Source organism: Emydura macquarii, unplaced genomic scaffold (assembly GCF_026122565.2).
Source record: "Emydura macquarii macquarii isolate MOO-44397 ecotype Brisbane River unplaced genomic scaffold, CSIRO-AGI_Emac_v2 contig_1902, whole genome shotgun sequence".
Taxonomy (NCBI): domain Eukaryota; kingdom Metazoa; phylum Chordata; order Testudines; family Chelidae; genus Emydura; species Emydura macquarii.
In genome coordinates this window covers 70,446-84,648 of record NW_027132039.1, presented here as the reverse complement: position 1 = coordinate 84,648, position 14,203 = coordinate 70,446, and the positions used below count along the sequence as shown (strand labels likewise).

Sequence of the window (14,203 nt, the reverse complement as noted above, 5' to 3'; positions counted from 1 at the left end):
GTATCAACATGGGGAACAAATATTTAATAGCTGGTTCTTCAATCTAGCAGACAAAGGTATAACATGATCCCATGGTTGCAAGTTGAAGTTAGAGAAATTCAGACTGGAAATAAGGTATACATTTTTGATAGTGAGGGTAATTGGAATACTTTACTAAGGATCATGGTGGATTCTCCATCACTGACAATTTTAAAACAAGATTGGATGTTTTTCTATGGTCTAGGAATTATTTTGGGGAAGTTCTATGGCCTACGTTATAAAGGAGGTCAGACTAGATCATCCCAGTGATCCCTTCTGGCCGTAGCATCTATGAAAATCCTCTCAGTTTTACAAAAACCCAAAATAAAATAAAAGATATCTTGAAGAACTGATTCCTCCTTTAGCCCCTCTTGGGAGCATCCTTGTTTGCACTGAGTGGTGCTTCTCATCCCAGATTGTGGACAACTTAGGCAGCAGTCCTCGTCTTAATGCTTCTACCTCAAAGTAATTGACTGCCAATTAATTCAACACACTTCACATATTTAAAAAAGCTGGTGAGAACACTTCCCACACATTTGATCCAGGCTACAGATGTTGGTTCTTTACCTTAGGCTGATCCCCAGGGTAAAGTCTAATGTACACACCCTGAGATCTTTAAAAGCAAAGGATCAGATTGTGAACCCTTACTCAAACTGGTCAGTAGTAAAATCTAAAGGTTTTATTCTCACAGAAGAAGATAAGGTTAATTAGGAAACATCATTTCTATCTTATATCCCCTTTTTCCTCAGTTCCTTAGTTAGTTCTCTCGTTTCTCTACACAACCTCAGTGTAATAAGTGACAAATCCTGAAATAACTGGATTTTGTGGCTTTCACAGAAAATATTTTGCTCTCTAGCCTTTCTTCATCAGGACATTTTTGTTGATAACAATGTATAATTCTATAAATTATGTCCCTGGAGAGAAAGGAGGTTCTGAGGGATCTATTTATTACTAATACTTCTACTGTGCTCAGATTTAAACCCCCTATAAATGACATTCTGCATGAGAGATTACCTTTCTCCAAGTTTTCACAAACTCCTTTTACTCTCACATTGTTTCTTCTTTCATGATTCTCTATATCAGAGGTTCTCAAACTGTGGACAAGTTTTTGGTGGTTCACCAACTGGTTGCCTAAAAAGAAACCATACAAATCTTTTAAGCACTATGCTCACTATAACTTTGTTACAAGAATATGTGCAAATCAACTGCTTAATTTTCTTTTATGTGAAATGAAGAAAAGCTTAAATATTGTAACAAGCCCTTTGAACTTATTAATTTTGCTTACCATAGGGCCTCTGAGTGCATGTGCCACTACTGCTGAGTAAAGCTCAGCACTGCAGCTCTGGCACTGCCATAGGGTCTCTGAACACTTATGCCACTGGAGATGAGGACACTTGCATAGCCACAGTACTGCTGGTGCAGCCATAGGTCTTAACCTTCAAGAGTAGAACTGCTTGAACATATGTTACTGTAGCACAGAAGCATCAAGTCTGGGTTTGTGAGGCTGTTCCAAGATTTTGTATAGGGGGTGGGTGGCAGGGGTGGTTTGGATGCCAGATTTGAAGAGTTTCAGCTGATTCTGTGGCCTTTGTGGATGTGGTTAATCTGTCAGTCAGTTTTCAGAATGAGGACTTCTCTCTCTAGGTATTTGAAACCTAAAATTCTTACACTACTAAGCCATCCCCTTAAAATGGCATGAACTGAAATCTGAAAGGATTTCCTTCATTGGTAGCTCCTGTATATAACAACCAGTCTGCAGTAGAAGAACAGTTGGGGGGCAAATTTTGCTCCCCTTTATGCTAATGTAAATTGTAAATAACTCCACTAAAGTCAACCACCAGTATAAAATTAGCATATGTGAAAGTAAAGTCAGTCATGACTTTCTCAAAATGAGTGACATGCATCAACAGAAGAGATATAAAACAGTTGGGGATGTGTTATATAAAATTCTAAAATCCAATTTCCAAAAATATCAAAATCAACTAATATCTATTTTCAATTGCATAACAGGGTAATTTTTATCCATATAGTAACTTAGGCCCAAAATTTCAATTTAAAAAGTTGTAATTGAACTGAGAAAGTCCTAAACAGTTTTTACATTTCTTAAAAACACCTCACTCTCTCAAAGAAATAGATAAACATAAAAATAATGCACTGCAGCAATTAAAAATTATCAGCACCTGCTGACATCATCAGTCTAAACTATCATAACACAATGAAGTGTTTAATTGAACTTGTTACATAAAAAGAACCATATCAATTTCAGTTCCATTTGAAACATAATCAAAAGGGCACTTGCTACTCTCAATTACACTTTGCAAAGTGTAGAAAGTAGGACTCACAGTAGGGGAGATGGGGACAGAGCAGCTCTGCTACATGATCAACTCTGACCATCAGACACTGAAGAAACCCCTGCATTTGGATGAGTCTCAAAGGCTTTGAGGGATGGAGCAGCTGAGGAGTTAAGGAGTTGCCAATCTCAAACTGTTAGAAACAGAATATTTTCAAATTTCTAAAAAGGAAACAAGCCTCAGTTTTTCTGTCATACACAAAACCAGTATCATTATGGCTTGTTTTCTTGAAGAACTTCCAGTGACTATAGTAATCCACTCACCTTCATCAGTAATAGTTCCACTGCTGGAGCCACCATTACTCTTGGCTTGTCTGTGAGAGGAAGAGAGAGAGGACTCTGCATTGTGAACCTTAGGGGATGGGGATGGAGATGGAGATGGTGTGAGAGTTGGTGATGTGCTTTTAGATGTAGATGAGGTCCCAGAAGGAGGTCTTTTGCTCATCTCCAGTTTCTGCTACAGTTAACAATACACACAGAAATGTTTTTATTAAATAAAACTACCATACAATTAATAATTATAATTAAATCCACAGTTCAGCAAAGCTTGAACTTTAAGCTTGTGATTGTGTCCCATTGAAGTCAATAGAGCTACACTGATTCACACCAACTGAGAATCTCATCCCAAGAGGAAAGGATATTTATTAAGCACTTAGGACTGAAATAAAGCAAAATTCTCCACCCCAAACAAAAAGTTATGAAAATGTTAATTTCAATAACTGTTTACAAAGGCGAACATTATCTTAATTATAGATACATGTTTTTCATTCACAGATTTAACTAAAACACAACCGATTTAAAAACATAATTTAGGCCCTGATTCAACAACATACTTAAGCTAATCTGATTGACCATCAATAGGACTTCAGCAAAAGCTTAAAAGTTAAAAATGTGTTTAAGTGCTTTGCTGAACTGAAGCCATGATGTGTGAAGGTTTTCACTGCATCCTTAGTATTTATGACTACATAGCATTAGTGCAAGTGACAAACTATTCTGTATATATTCATCTCACATATATTTATTAAATATATGAAGGCATGGAAATGGAAAAATTGCATGGATGATGAAGGTGAGCGCACACATTTCTGAACAGACCCTGCCAAACACAGCTATTACACCTCATCCTATAAATAGGGCTCTACCAAATTCACGACTGCAAAAAATGCATCACGAACTGTGAAATCTGGTCTCTCCTGTGAAATTTGTTTTTTTGTGTACTTTTACCCTATAGGACAGGGTAAAAGCATACAAAAGCGTGCAGCATTTCTCACACTGGGGTCCTGACCTAAAAGGGGGTTGGCAAGGCTATTGTATGGTGAATCGTGGTATTGCCACCCTTACTTTTGCTCTGCCTTCAGAGCTGAGTGTCTGGCCAGCAGCCGTTGCTCTTCAGCCACCCAGTTCTAAAGGCAGCACTGCCACCACCAGCACCATAGCATGGTACTGTATTGCCACCCTTACTTCTGTGCTGCTGCTGCTGGAGGTGGCGGCGCTGCCTTCAACGCTGCCAGCAGCCGCCATTCTCCAGCCACCCAACAATGAAGGCATCACAGAAATAAGGGTGGCAATATTGGAACCCACCATACAATAGTCTTGCAACCCCTTTTTGGGTTGGGACTCCCAGTTTGAGAAATGCTGAGTGTTAAGGGCTTTACATACATGTTTATATTTTGCCATTTTAAAATACATACTCACGCTTTGTTAAAACACTGTGACATTTAAGATTTAAATATCTGAAACTGTGAAATTCAAGATTTTAAAAATACTATGACCATGAAATTCATGAAAATGGACTGCAAATTTGGCATAGCCCTACTCATATAGTACTCTGAAGCCACACAGCACCTACTTTAAAATTTTCATTATATATGGGTCCAAGGAGGTCTAGATGACTTTCCCATGGGCTCCTAGATTGATAGCTGTCCTAAGGCCCCTTTATGCCAGTTAGACTGGTGCAAGGGGGCTGTAAGGCACACATGCAGATACAACACCCAAGAACACTCCTGGTGCATGGGGCTATTATAACAGGTGGAGAATTGGTTCTTCCACCTCTGGGTCACCTCCACAGAAGACACGCATTCTGGGGGAGGAAGAAGAGGGAAGAATCAGGAGGGACCATGGCTGGGGTTTTTTTTTACCCCAGCGATTCTAAATCTTTGCAGAAGTTCACATGAGTCATTGATAGAGGCATGCAAGTTAGTGAAGCTCTTAGGCCACCCTAGTCTGAGTCAGACACCAGCAGATCTTGGAAATTATGCAGGGACAAATTTGTTCACTGGTGCTTTGGAAGTTGTATTATTAATTAGTAATATCACTAATATTATTACCTCTTTAGTCCTGCCTGTCAAACATCCATGACTTAAAAAGCCTAATACAATATTTGCTTTTTTTTGCAGCAGCAGCTACACAGTGTAAGGTCATGTCTAATTTTTTGCCTCATATTAAATCCTCTCTGTATTACCTCTTTCTAGCCTATTACCTGTCCTTGTGTACTTCACAGAGGCTTTTTTTTCCTTCAAGTGCACTGTCTGCATTTATCTAAATTAATTACAATCTCAGTGATTTATGTCCAGTTCTCTAATCCTTAGTCCTGTAGGTCATTCTTCAATTGCTTTCCTTTCTGCAAGGCTTTTCTAATCTCTTCTAGTTTGATACTGCCTGCAAATCTGATCAACATAAAATTATTACACCTCCTAGACTAGTCATTCTCAGGTTTGAGACTGTGACCCTCAAGATAAGCCATGAGTGGTTCTGTGAGGGATATAGAGGAATTTCAATTTTATAATATGTTAAACTGTCATCTAGAATGGTTACTTACCCTAAGTAGCTGTGGCTCTTCAAGATGTTGGAGAAGTGTGGATCCACTTGTAAGTACACGTGCCCTAATGTGCGCAAGAAGGGAGTCTTTTGAATAGCAGTGTCTGCTGGGGCCACACATGCACTTGTCTCACCTCATTCTCCCATGTGAGGGCACATAGGGTGAAGTGGCCGCAACTTTCCTTGAGTTTCCTTGCAATTCAAAGCCCATGTTTGCTGAGGGCTCCAAAAGAGGAGATGGAGGGGAGTCGTGAATCCACACTTCCAACACCTCTCACAGAACTACAGTTACTATAGGGTAAAGTACCATTCTTTATTATTCCAGTGTTGTCAGTCAGGATCACAATGTAGGTGGCTAGCAGGTAGTATCCTCTTCAAATGGTGGGACTGAGGAGTTTCAGCTTTATTAGTCAAATAGTAACTTCATGCTGCTGCCCTAAACTTGGCAACTGACCCAGCATCTAAGTCCAGTGCATAATGTTCAGTAAGGTCAGCGGGTAACTCCACATCACTGCCTTGCAGATTTCAGATATCAATGCATTTCAGAAGCAGGTGGAGGATGTTTGTCCAGGGCACTCAACCAGCAACATACACGTCATCAAGTGCAGTGACTTCAGGTGTGGATGGAATACTTGACAGTCCCAAAAAGTCTGGGAGCTGGATTGGCAATTGGATGGACAAATGCACCAGGTCTGGCAGCTAAAACTGCTTTGGCCAGTAGGAAGTTACAAGGATGACTGTGGCCTTGTCTCGTTTGATCTTGGATATCACCCTGGGAATAAAGGGAATAGGTAGGAAGGCATATAAGAAGCCTTGATTCCACTGCAGAATTAAGGAATCTGGTAATAATCTTGAGGTCATTCCCCCACTGGAGCAAATGTTCTTGGCATTGTTCTTGGTAGCAAATAGATCTACCATAGGATTGTTCTATTGTTGGAATATCAGCCCTATGATGGACCTATTCAGCAACTGCTCATAACGGGTGACAGATTGCCCACTCGTGAAGTCTACAAGGTTGTGGTAGAGGTTAAAAGCCATTGGGGTTACCTCTCATTGGTGACACCATACCCAGAGCTTGAGAGCTTCCAGGTAGATGAGTGATAAGCAGGCAGCTCCTTGCTTGTTTATGTAGTGCATGGAGGAGGTGTTTCCCATCAGGATTTCCATGGCTGAATTTTGGAGAATAGGTAGCAATTATTACTATTATTTGTTATTTGCATTATCTGCCATATAGTCAGTCTGATGGCCCTGAATCTCAGTATATTTAAGTGAAGTGCCATATCCTCTGGGGATCAGGTGTGACATACTGTACCTCAAAAGTAGCACCCTGTAATCCCCATATTCATCATTCATATATGGCTTTGAGACTTCATACAAAGCATGCCATGTAAAATACCATATGAAAGGTCATAATCTGCTGAAACTCATCATTTGGCCAAAACATGTATATCGTTAGTGTGTATGAAGTTATGAGATTTTGCTATATGGTTGTTATTGAAATATGTTAAGAGTTCAGGAGTCACCCACATGTCACACTCCCTGTCAGTATCCGGCTCAAACCAGGGAAGCTAATCATCCAAACAGCAGACCAAATCTGGTGATTAATCCTAGTCATGTGCCACCTGAGGCACGTTGCGCATATGTTAAGAAGTTCTCCAGTGACAACAAAGGAGATAATCCACACCCAGGTGGGCGTTAAACAACTATTGATCAGCATGGGAATTGTACACAAGAGATTTACAACTCAGTAGGAGACAGTTGCACAAGCCCCACACAATGGGGATTGCTCAACTCTGTGATTCAGTAAGGCCCAATAGGACATGCCTAGGCCAGTTTCTTTCCAGGGATATGGACTAAGAGGATAAAATAAGGGACAATGGCATCCTGAGACCACCTCACTCCTCTCCTGACCTATGTTAAGGGCAACAAGAACACTGGGAAGACAGTTCCAGAGGGATCGCCGTGTTAGTCTGTATACAGCAAAAACAACAAGAGTCCTGTAGCACCTTAAAGACTAACAAATTTCTGTGGGCATAAGCTTTTGTTGGCTGCAACCCACTTCGTCAGATGCATGGAATGGAAATCACAGATAGGAGGTATATATATACATCCAAGGGTAAGAAATATAACAATGGGGAGGATAAGTGCTAACAAAGTCAATTCAGTTAGGGTAGATGAGGCCTATTCACAACCGTTGATTAGAAGGTGAGAATGTGTGAACAGTGACAATTAGTTCTTGTAATGAGATAACCATTCCAAGTCCCTATTGAGACGCAGTATGATTGTGTCAAACTTGACCATTGTTGCAGCCCACGAACGTTTATGCCCGCAGAAATGTGTTAGTCTTTAAGGTGCTACAGGACTCTCGTTATTTTTACTGGGAAGACAAAGACTTCAAACTGAGGAGATTGGTCCCAGGATGAGAAGGAAATTCAGTCTGTGTATTAGGAACTGTAACCTGCCTGCAACATCCAGTGGGGTGAGAAAAACTGCTTGTGATTTAAATACTGCTTAGTCTAGTAAGGTTTAGGACTTAGACTGCATTTTTACTTTTTTATTTTCTTTGATAACTATCTCTGATCTTTATGCCTACCACTTATAATCACTTAAAATCTATCTTTCTATAGTTAATAAACTTATTTTAATGTTTTATCCTTACCAGTGAGTTTGTCTAACATGCTAGGGAAATCTGCTCAGATTACAAAGGCTGATGCATGTCCACTTTCTTTTGATGAAGTGGCAAACTAACTAATAAGCTTGCACTGTTCAAGAGAAGGTCTTGAACAGTGTAAGAAGGTATATTTCTGGGGTGCAAGGCTGGGGGCATAGGAGATTTGCTGGTATTTCCCTGTGCATGGTTCATGAATGACTTGGGGAATGTTCATGTAATTTAGCGGGGCATGTCTCTGCATGCTGCTGGCTGAGTAACAACAACACCTGGAGGGATTTGCTGCTTGTCACTGGCAAAGCACTGTGAAAGACAGCCCAGGCTGGAGAGTTAAGGGGGCACAGTGGTCTCACAGTTCCAGGTTGTACCCTGGGGGTCCTGTCACACCAGGTTCCCTGCATTTGTAGATGATCCAAGTGGGCTCTTCAACCTATCACAAACAATTCTGTAAACAAAATCACCATGGGGGCTGGAATGATACCCCTATTCACATTTTTGTTGGCTAGTTACCTAACTGAGATGTCACAGTCCAATCTCATGTTCTTGTTTATCTGGTGTCTTGCTGGAGCACAGACCAACCTAAGCCAGGGTTTTAGTTGCCATGTGTGAAGTCTAACAAGTGGTGTCAAGCAGGTGCACATATGCTCTAGGTTGGAAGCCAAGGCATGTGCATACCATTGTAGTCTGATTTGACTTTGTTCCATGTAGTTGCAACTGTAGTGGCAGGAATCTATCCTCCACGGCATAAACTCTTCTCAACCTGGAATTGATTATGGCCCCTACGAACTCTATAGTGATAGGGTAAGAGACAGTTTTTTATATTTCATTAGGAGGCATGGGAAGGCACTTAGGAAAAGAGCATGTTCTAGATTTTACACACACTCCCTCACCCACACACACCACCCCTGCTGGGATCTGCATCTCAGCAGCCAATCATCCAAGTAAGGATAGAGATGGATGCCCCCTCTCCACAGCTGTGCCACCAACAGGCACTTCATAAAAGACCCTTAGGGGAGGGTCTGTAGAATCTGAATGGCACTACTTTATAGTTATAATGATTGGACCCCTCTGTGACTCTGAGGTACATCCTGTAGGTCGGAGGGACATCTACATGGACATGTGTCCTGTAAGTCAAAAGCCACAAACCAGTCCTCAGCCTTAAGGCATGGAATGATGGACGCTGCCACTGCTGTCACTCTTGAGAGTAGGTTCATTGCCTCTATTGGGGCTCATATTTATAGGACTTGTGGTAGGGGCTGAGGTACAAATCCCAAGAGACCTTAGCTTAGCCCTTGAGTCCTTATGTGAATGGCACACTTCGTCAGTGTGGCTGCTGAAGAGCTTCAGAGTTCTCTCTCCTCTATACTCTATGGTGGATTGGACATCTTTGGAGATACCAGACACTGTGGCCCATATCATGGTTATGACCAAGATCACTGAACTAGCAGCAGCACTGGATGCATTCATAACCATTTGCAATGCTGTTCTAATGAACTTCTGGCCCTCTTTTATGATCTCCTTCAGTTTCTCCCTATACTCCTGCAGGAACTTGGATAGAAAAGGAGTCACTTGAGCTAGTCACCTTGAGCTTCGTCACCCACCCATTGAGAAAGCTATACTTTTCAAACAGGGCCTGAGAGTTAACTATGTGAAGTTGCAATGAGATGAAGGAGTATGCCTTGTGCCCAAACAAGTCCAGTTTCTTAGTGTTCTTGTCCATCAGGGTGCCCTTTGTAGTTCTGGACTTTTCTTGCACTGCCCACACCATTATGGATCCTGGGTCTGGATGGGTATAGAAGTGTTCAAAACCCTGGTGAGGTATTTGATTTTTTTTCCCACCTGTTTGGAAGTGGAAGAAAGTCTGCCAAAGTCCCTCCACCAACTTGAGTACATCATTGTTGATGGTAAGGGCAATATTGGGCAAAGTAACGGTGTTCATTATGTCAAAGAGCATGTGGGACTTTTCCTGTATCACTATCCTTTCAATGCCCAGGGTCTCTGTGGTCAGGGTCAGGGAATCATGGAATACTCTGAAATCATCAGTCATTGAAGTGTCACTGCCTTGTCTGACTGCTTGGGTAAGGTTTGGTGTTCCTGTTGTCCCTCTGTTGTTAGTTAAGTTTGACCACAGAGACTGACATCTCATTCTGGGCTGAAAGGCCTCATTAACAATGCCACTAGTGAGTGAGAACTCCTTCACTTTTTTGAAGTGTGGAAAGGAAGGACATGTGTGACGAAGGTACCCAGTAAGACCAAAACTGCCAAGGCAGCATACTATATGGATACATGCCTGGGTGCTGCTGGCCAGTCCACTGCCATTCACATCTGGCTCGAGGTGGAGCTTTGAATCGCAGTCCTCTAGTCTCCTTCTTGGGGTCACTTCCTGATGCTAGAAAAGAGGGCTCAGTATTTGACGCTGGCAAAAATGAATAGGTTGATGAAAGGGATAAGGAATATACCTCCTCAAATGGTGATGCTGTGGAAAGTACAGCCCCAGTTCTGATGATGCCTGTGTCACCAGGGTATCAATGTGGAGTAGGCCTCTAAAGGTGACGTTGATTCCTCCAGTGTCACGAATCATGAGTCTGTGATTGGTTTGGTCACCGGAACCAATGTCATCAGTGTCATCACTCCTGCATGGCACTCGTGGTCTGACTTGCATTCCCTGCCCTCAGAGTGGCAAAATACTTTGAGTAATTTTGTTTGCGGTGCTTCCTGCAGAAGAACATGCCTGAAGTTTGGAGGTTTTTATTTTGGAGTTTGGAGGTTTGGAATTTTTATGCTATGCACTGGCTTCTCCCTCGGGTGATAGAGGCTGAGGTGTCAGGAGCATAGGTTCCACGGCTGATGTCAAAGCTGCCAGGGTTGAGACTTCTGGTGCCAAGATTTACAGAACAGAGGTCATTGGTGACAACGTTGATGGAATTGAGGCGAGTGCCAGTGTTCTCAACTCCCTCTTGGGTATCTTCTTCTCACTACTGGATCCCAGAATATGGTGCCTGCTTGAGGGGTCATTAAGTGACTTCTTCAGTTCTGGCTTTGAAATTACTGCCTCCAGATCCAAAGTAACCATCTTGGACTTCTGCAATAGGTGTAGTTTGAGACAAATGACCCTTGACTTATGGATCCTTAAGAAGACAGATCAGCAAACTGAGCAACTGCTCCAGGCCTAAGAGCATTGTCCATCAGTCTGGGGGATGAGGCCACCATAGGATGGACAAGCGTTGAATCCAGACAGTTTAGAGTGCAGTAGGTGGGTGGTAGTTGGTACAAAGTGCCTCAGTCCGCTGGACAGGGGGATAGATTTTTTTTTTAACAACAATAGCAATCGACTATAGATTAAGGGAGAGAATAGTGTTCTTCTCACAGTAGATTTGAGAGGGAAAATAAAGGTTATAAAGTTCTGAACAGACACTCACAGGGTTCCATGCTTGTTGCCAAGTGGCAACTGAGGGAAGGTTGCAGAAGCTCCATTGTTTATGCCCTTGCACAAAAATACTAGGAGGCACAGGGTGCATGCACAACCTTGGTGGATACTGCTTTTCAAAAGACTTGTGTATGAGCCATATTTGCCTAACTGAGATCCTCATTGACACGTACTCAAAGAACTATTGGACATAAGTTTGCCAGACAATGTTACAGATATTATTCCAGTTACACAGGAAATCACAAATGCAGTTCCTATTGCAGCATTTATGGCCTTTATAGCTGAAACTGCACAAAAGATCCTCGTTTATACAATCACAGAAGAAAAATATAATGAGTGGCTGGGAGGTAGCAGAAAAATTGAGAAATCTTACTCTAGATCGAATATGCTGCAATTAATAAAATACTGAATGCTATAGTAATCCCTGTAAAATGATGTGCATTCTCTCTCTCCCAATGGTCTACCAGCCAATTTGTATTCATTCCACAGTATTAATTTCAAAACATTTTAACCTTTCAATTAGATTCTCGGGCAGGACTACACCAAAAACTTTACCAAAATCTCAGTATACTGGGCCTGAACCTGATCACAGACAGGTGTAAATTCAGAAACACTATCTTAAAATCACTAGAGTAAAAGCACAGTAAAATAATTGTAACAAGATCACCAGATATAGAATTATAGAATCATAGAGTTGGAAGGGACCTCAGGAAATCATCTAGTCCAACCCCTTACTCAAAGTAGGACTAACCTCAGCTAAATAATACCAGTGAGGGTTTTGTCAAGCTGCAGCTTAAAAACCACTAAAGATGGAGATTCCACCACCTCCCTAGGTAACCCATTCCAGCGCTTCACCACCTTCCTAGTGAAAAACTTTTTCCTAATGTCCAACCTAGACCTCCGCCACTGCAACTTGAGACCACTGCTCCTTGTTCTGTCATCTGCCACCACTGAGAACAGCCTAGCTCCATCCTCCCTGGAACCCTGTTTCAGGTAGTTAAAGGCTGCTATCAAATCCCCCCTCATTCTTCTCTTCTGCAGGCTAAACAAACCTAGTTCCCTCAGCCTCTCCTCACAAGTCTTGTGCTCCAGCTCCCTAATCATTTTTATTGCCCTCCACTGGACTCTCTTCAACTTTTCCACATCCTTTCTGTAGTGGGGGACGCAAAACTGGACACAATACTCCAAATGCAGCTTCACCAATGCCGAATAGAGGGGAATAATCACTTCCCGTGATCTGCTGGCAATGCTCCTACTAATGCAGCCCAATATGCTATTAGCCTTCTTGGCAACCAGGGCACACTGCTGACTCATATCCAGCTTCTTATTCACTGTTACCCCCAGATCCTTTTCTGCAGAACTGCTGCTTAGCTCGTCGGTCCCCAGTCTGTAGCTGTGCATGGGATTCTTCCGTCCAAAGGGCAGGACTCTGCACTTGTCCTTGTTGAACCTCATCAGATTTCTTTTGGCCCAATCCTCCGGTTTGTTTAGGTCCTTCTGTATTCTATCCCTACCTTCCAGGGTATCTACCACTCCCCCTAGCATCTGCAAACTTGCTGAGGGTGCAATCTACCCCATCATCCAGATCATCAATGAAGATGTTGAACAAAACCAGCCCCAGCACCGACCCCTGGGGCACTCCGCTTGTGATCAGCTGCCAGCTAGACATGGAGCCATTGATCACTACTCGTTGAGCCCTATGCTCTAGCCAGTTCTCTATCCATTTTATAGTCCATTCATCCAACCCATATTTCTTTAACTTGCTGATAAGAATACTGTGAGAGACTGTATCAAAAGCTAAAGCCAAGGTATATCACATCCACCGCCTTCCCCACATCCACAGAGCCAGTCACCTCTTCATAAAAAGCAATCAGGTTGGTCAGGCATGACTTTCCCTTGGTGAATCCATGTTGACTGTTCCTGATCACCTTCCTCTCTTCCAAGTGCCATAAAATGGATTCCTTGAGGACCTGCTCCATGATTTTTCCAGGGATTGAGATGAGGCTGACCGGTCTGTAGTTCCCTAGATCCTCTTTCCTCCCTTTCTTGAAGATGGGCACTATATTTGCTTTTTTCCAGTCATCAGGGACCTCCACCAATTGCCACGAGCTTTCAAAGATAATAGCCAATGGCTCTGAAATGGAGCTTAATCTGAATTTCCTCTTTTCATCAAGGTCCCTGTTCAGTAAGGTCCCTCTGATGTGTTTAAATTTAGGTATGTGCTTAAGTACCTTTCTGAATTGGGGCTCTGGCTCATAATAGTTTTGCAAAAACTCATCAGAATGGTTTGGCACAATTAGCTCTTCATGAACCTTGAGCTTCAGCTAATAATTTTCTAAGTACTTACAAATCAATTTATTTATGATGTCAAAGCTTATAATATTCTGCTTCCCCAAAAAAATGTTTGGCTATCTCTTCCGTATTATACCAGCTTTCTGCCTCTTGCCCCAGTTCAGGGGAGCCCCGATATATGTTATAAAGTCCCACTGCCTTCAAAATTAAAATTAAGTGTGTGCTTAAGTATTTTGCCGAATCGAAGTCTTAATTCTTGGAAAGGGCATATACTTCATTAAAGTTGCATATCCCATCATGTGCTATTGCCTTTCCTACAGAAAAAAAGACTAACATTGCTATTTATTTATGTATTTATTTATTTTTAAATTTCCAGGAAAATGCAGCATCCTAACCCCCTTTCATGCATATTCAGGTCTGATTGTGAAGACTTTAAAACTTGGTTCCAAAGAATTAGCTGCTGAGCAGTGTCAGATTCAGGTGGCTTTGCATACTAAGGACTTACTTACGCCAGCAAAACTTTTGTTGCTCAGGGGGTGTGAAAAAACACCCCCCACGTGACATAAGTTTTGCTGGCATATGTGTGTGTGTGGACAGCGCTATGTCTCACCCGCTCTCCCACTGACATAGC

The 14,203-nt window shown here is 42.1% G+C and overlaps 1 protein-coding gene across 4 annotated transcripts in view; it reads right to left on the bottom strand.

Annotated features, from left to right (window-relative positions):
* ANKS6 (ankyrin repeat and sterile alpha motif domain containing 6) overlaps positions 1 to 14,203 on the bottom strand; it is a 90,106-nt gene that overhangs the window by 24,771 nt on the left and 51,132 nt on the right. For all 4 annotated transcript variants that reach the window (XR_010921738.1, XR_010921739.1, XM_067558266.1 and 1 more), the window contains exons 12-13: positions 2,633 to 2,825; positions 1,033 to 1,149 (exon numbers count right to left, since the gene is read on the bottom strand). Coding sequence is in view for 2 of the 4 variants with exons in the window: in XM_067558266.1 (XP_067414367.1) it covers positions 1,033 to 1,149; positions 2,633 to 2,825 (310 nt within the window). In the remaining 2 variants the exon portion in view is untranslated. The remainder of the gene's footprint in view (positions 1 to 1,032; positions 1,150 to 2,632; positions 2,826 to 14,203) is intronic.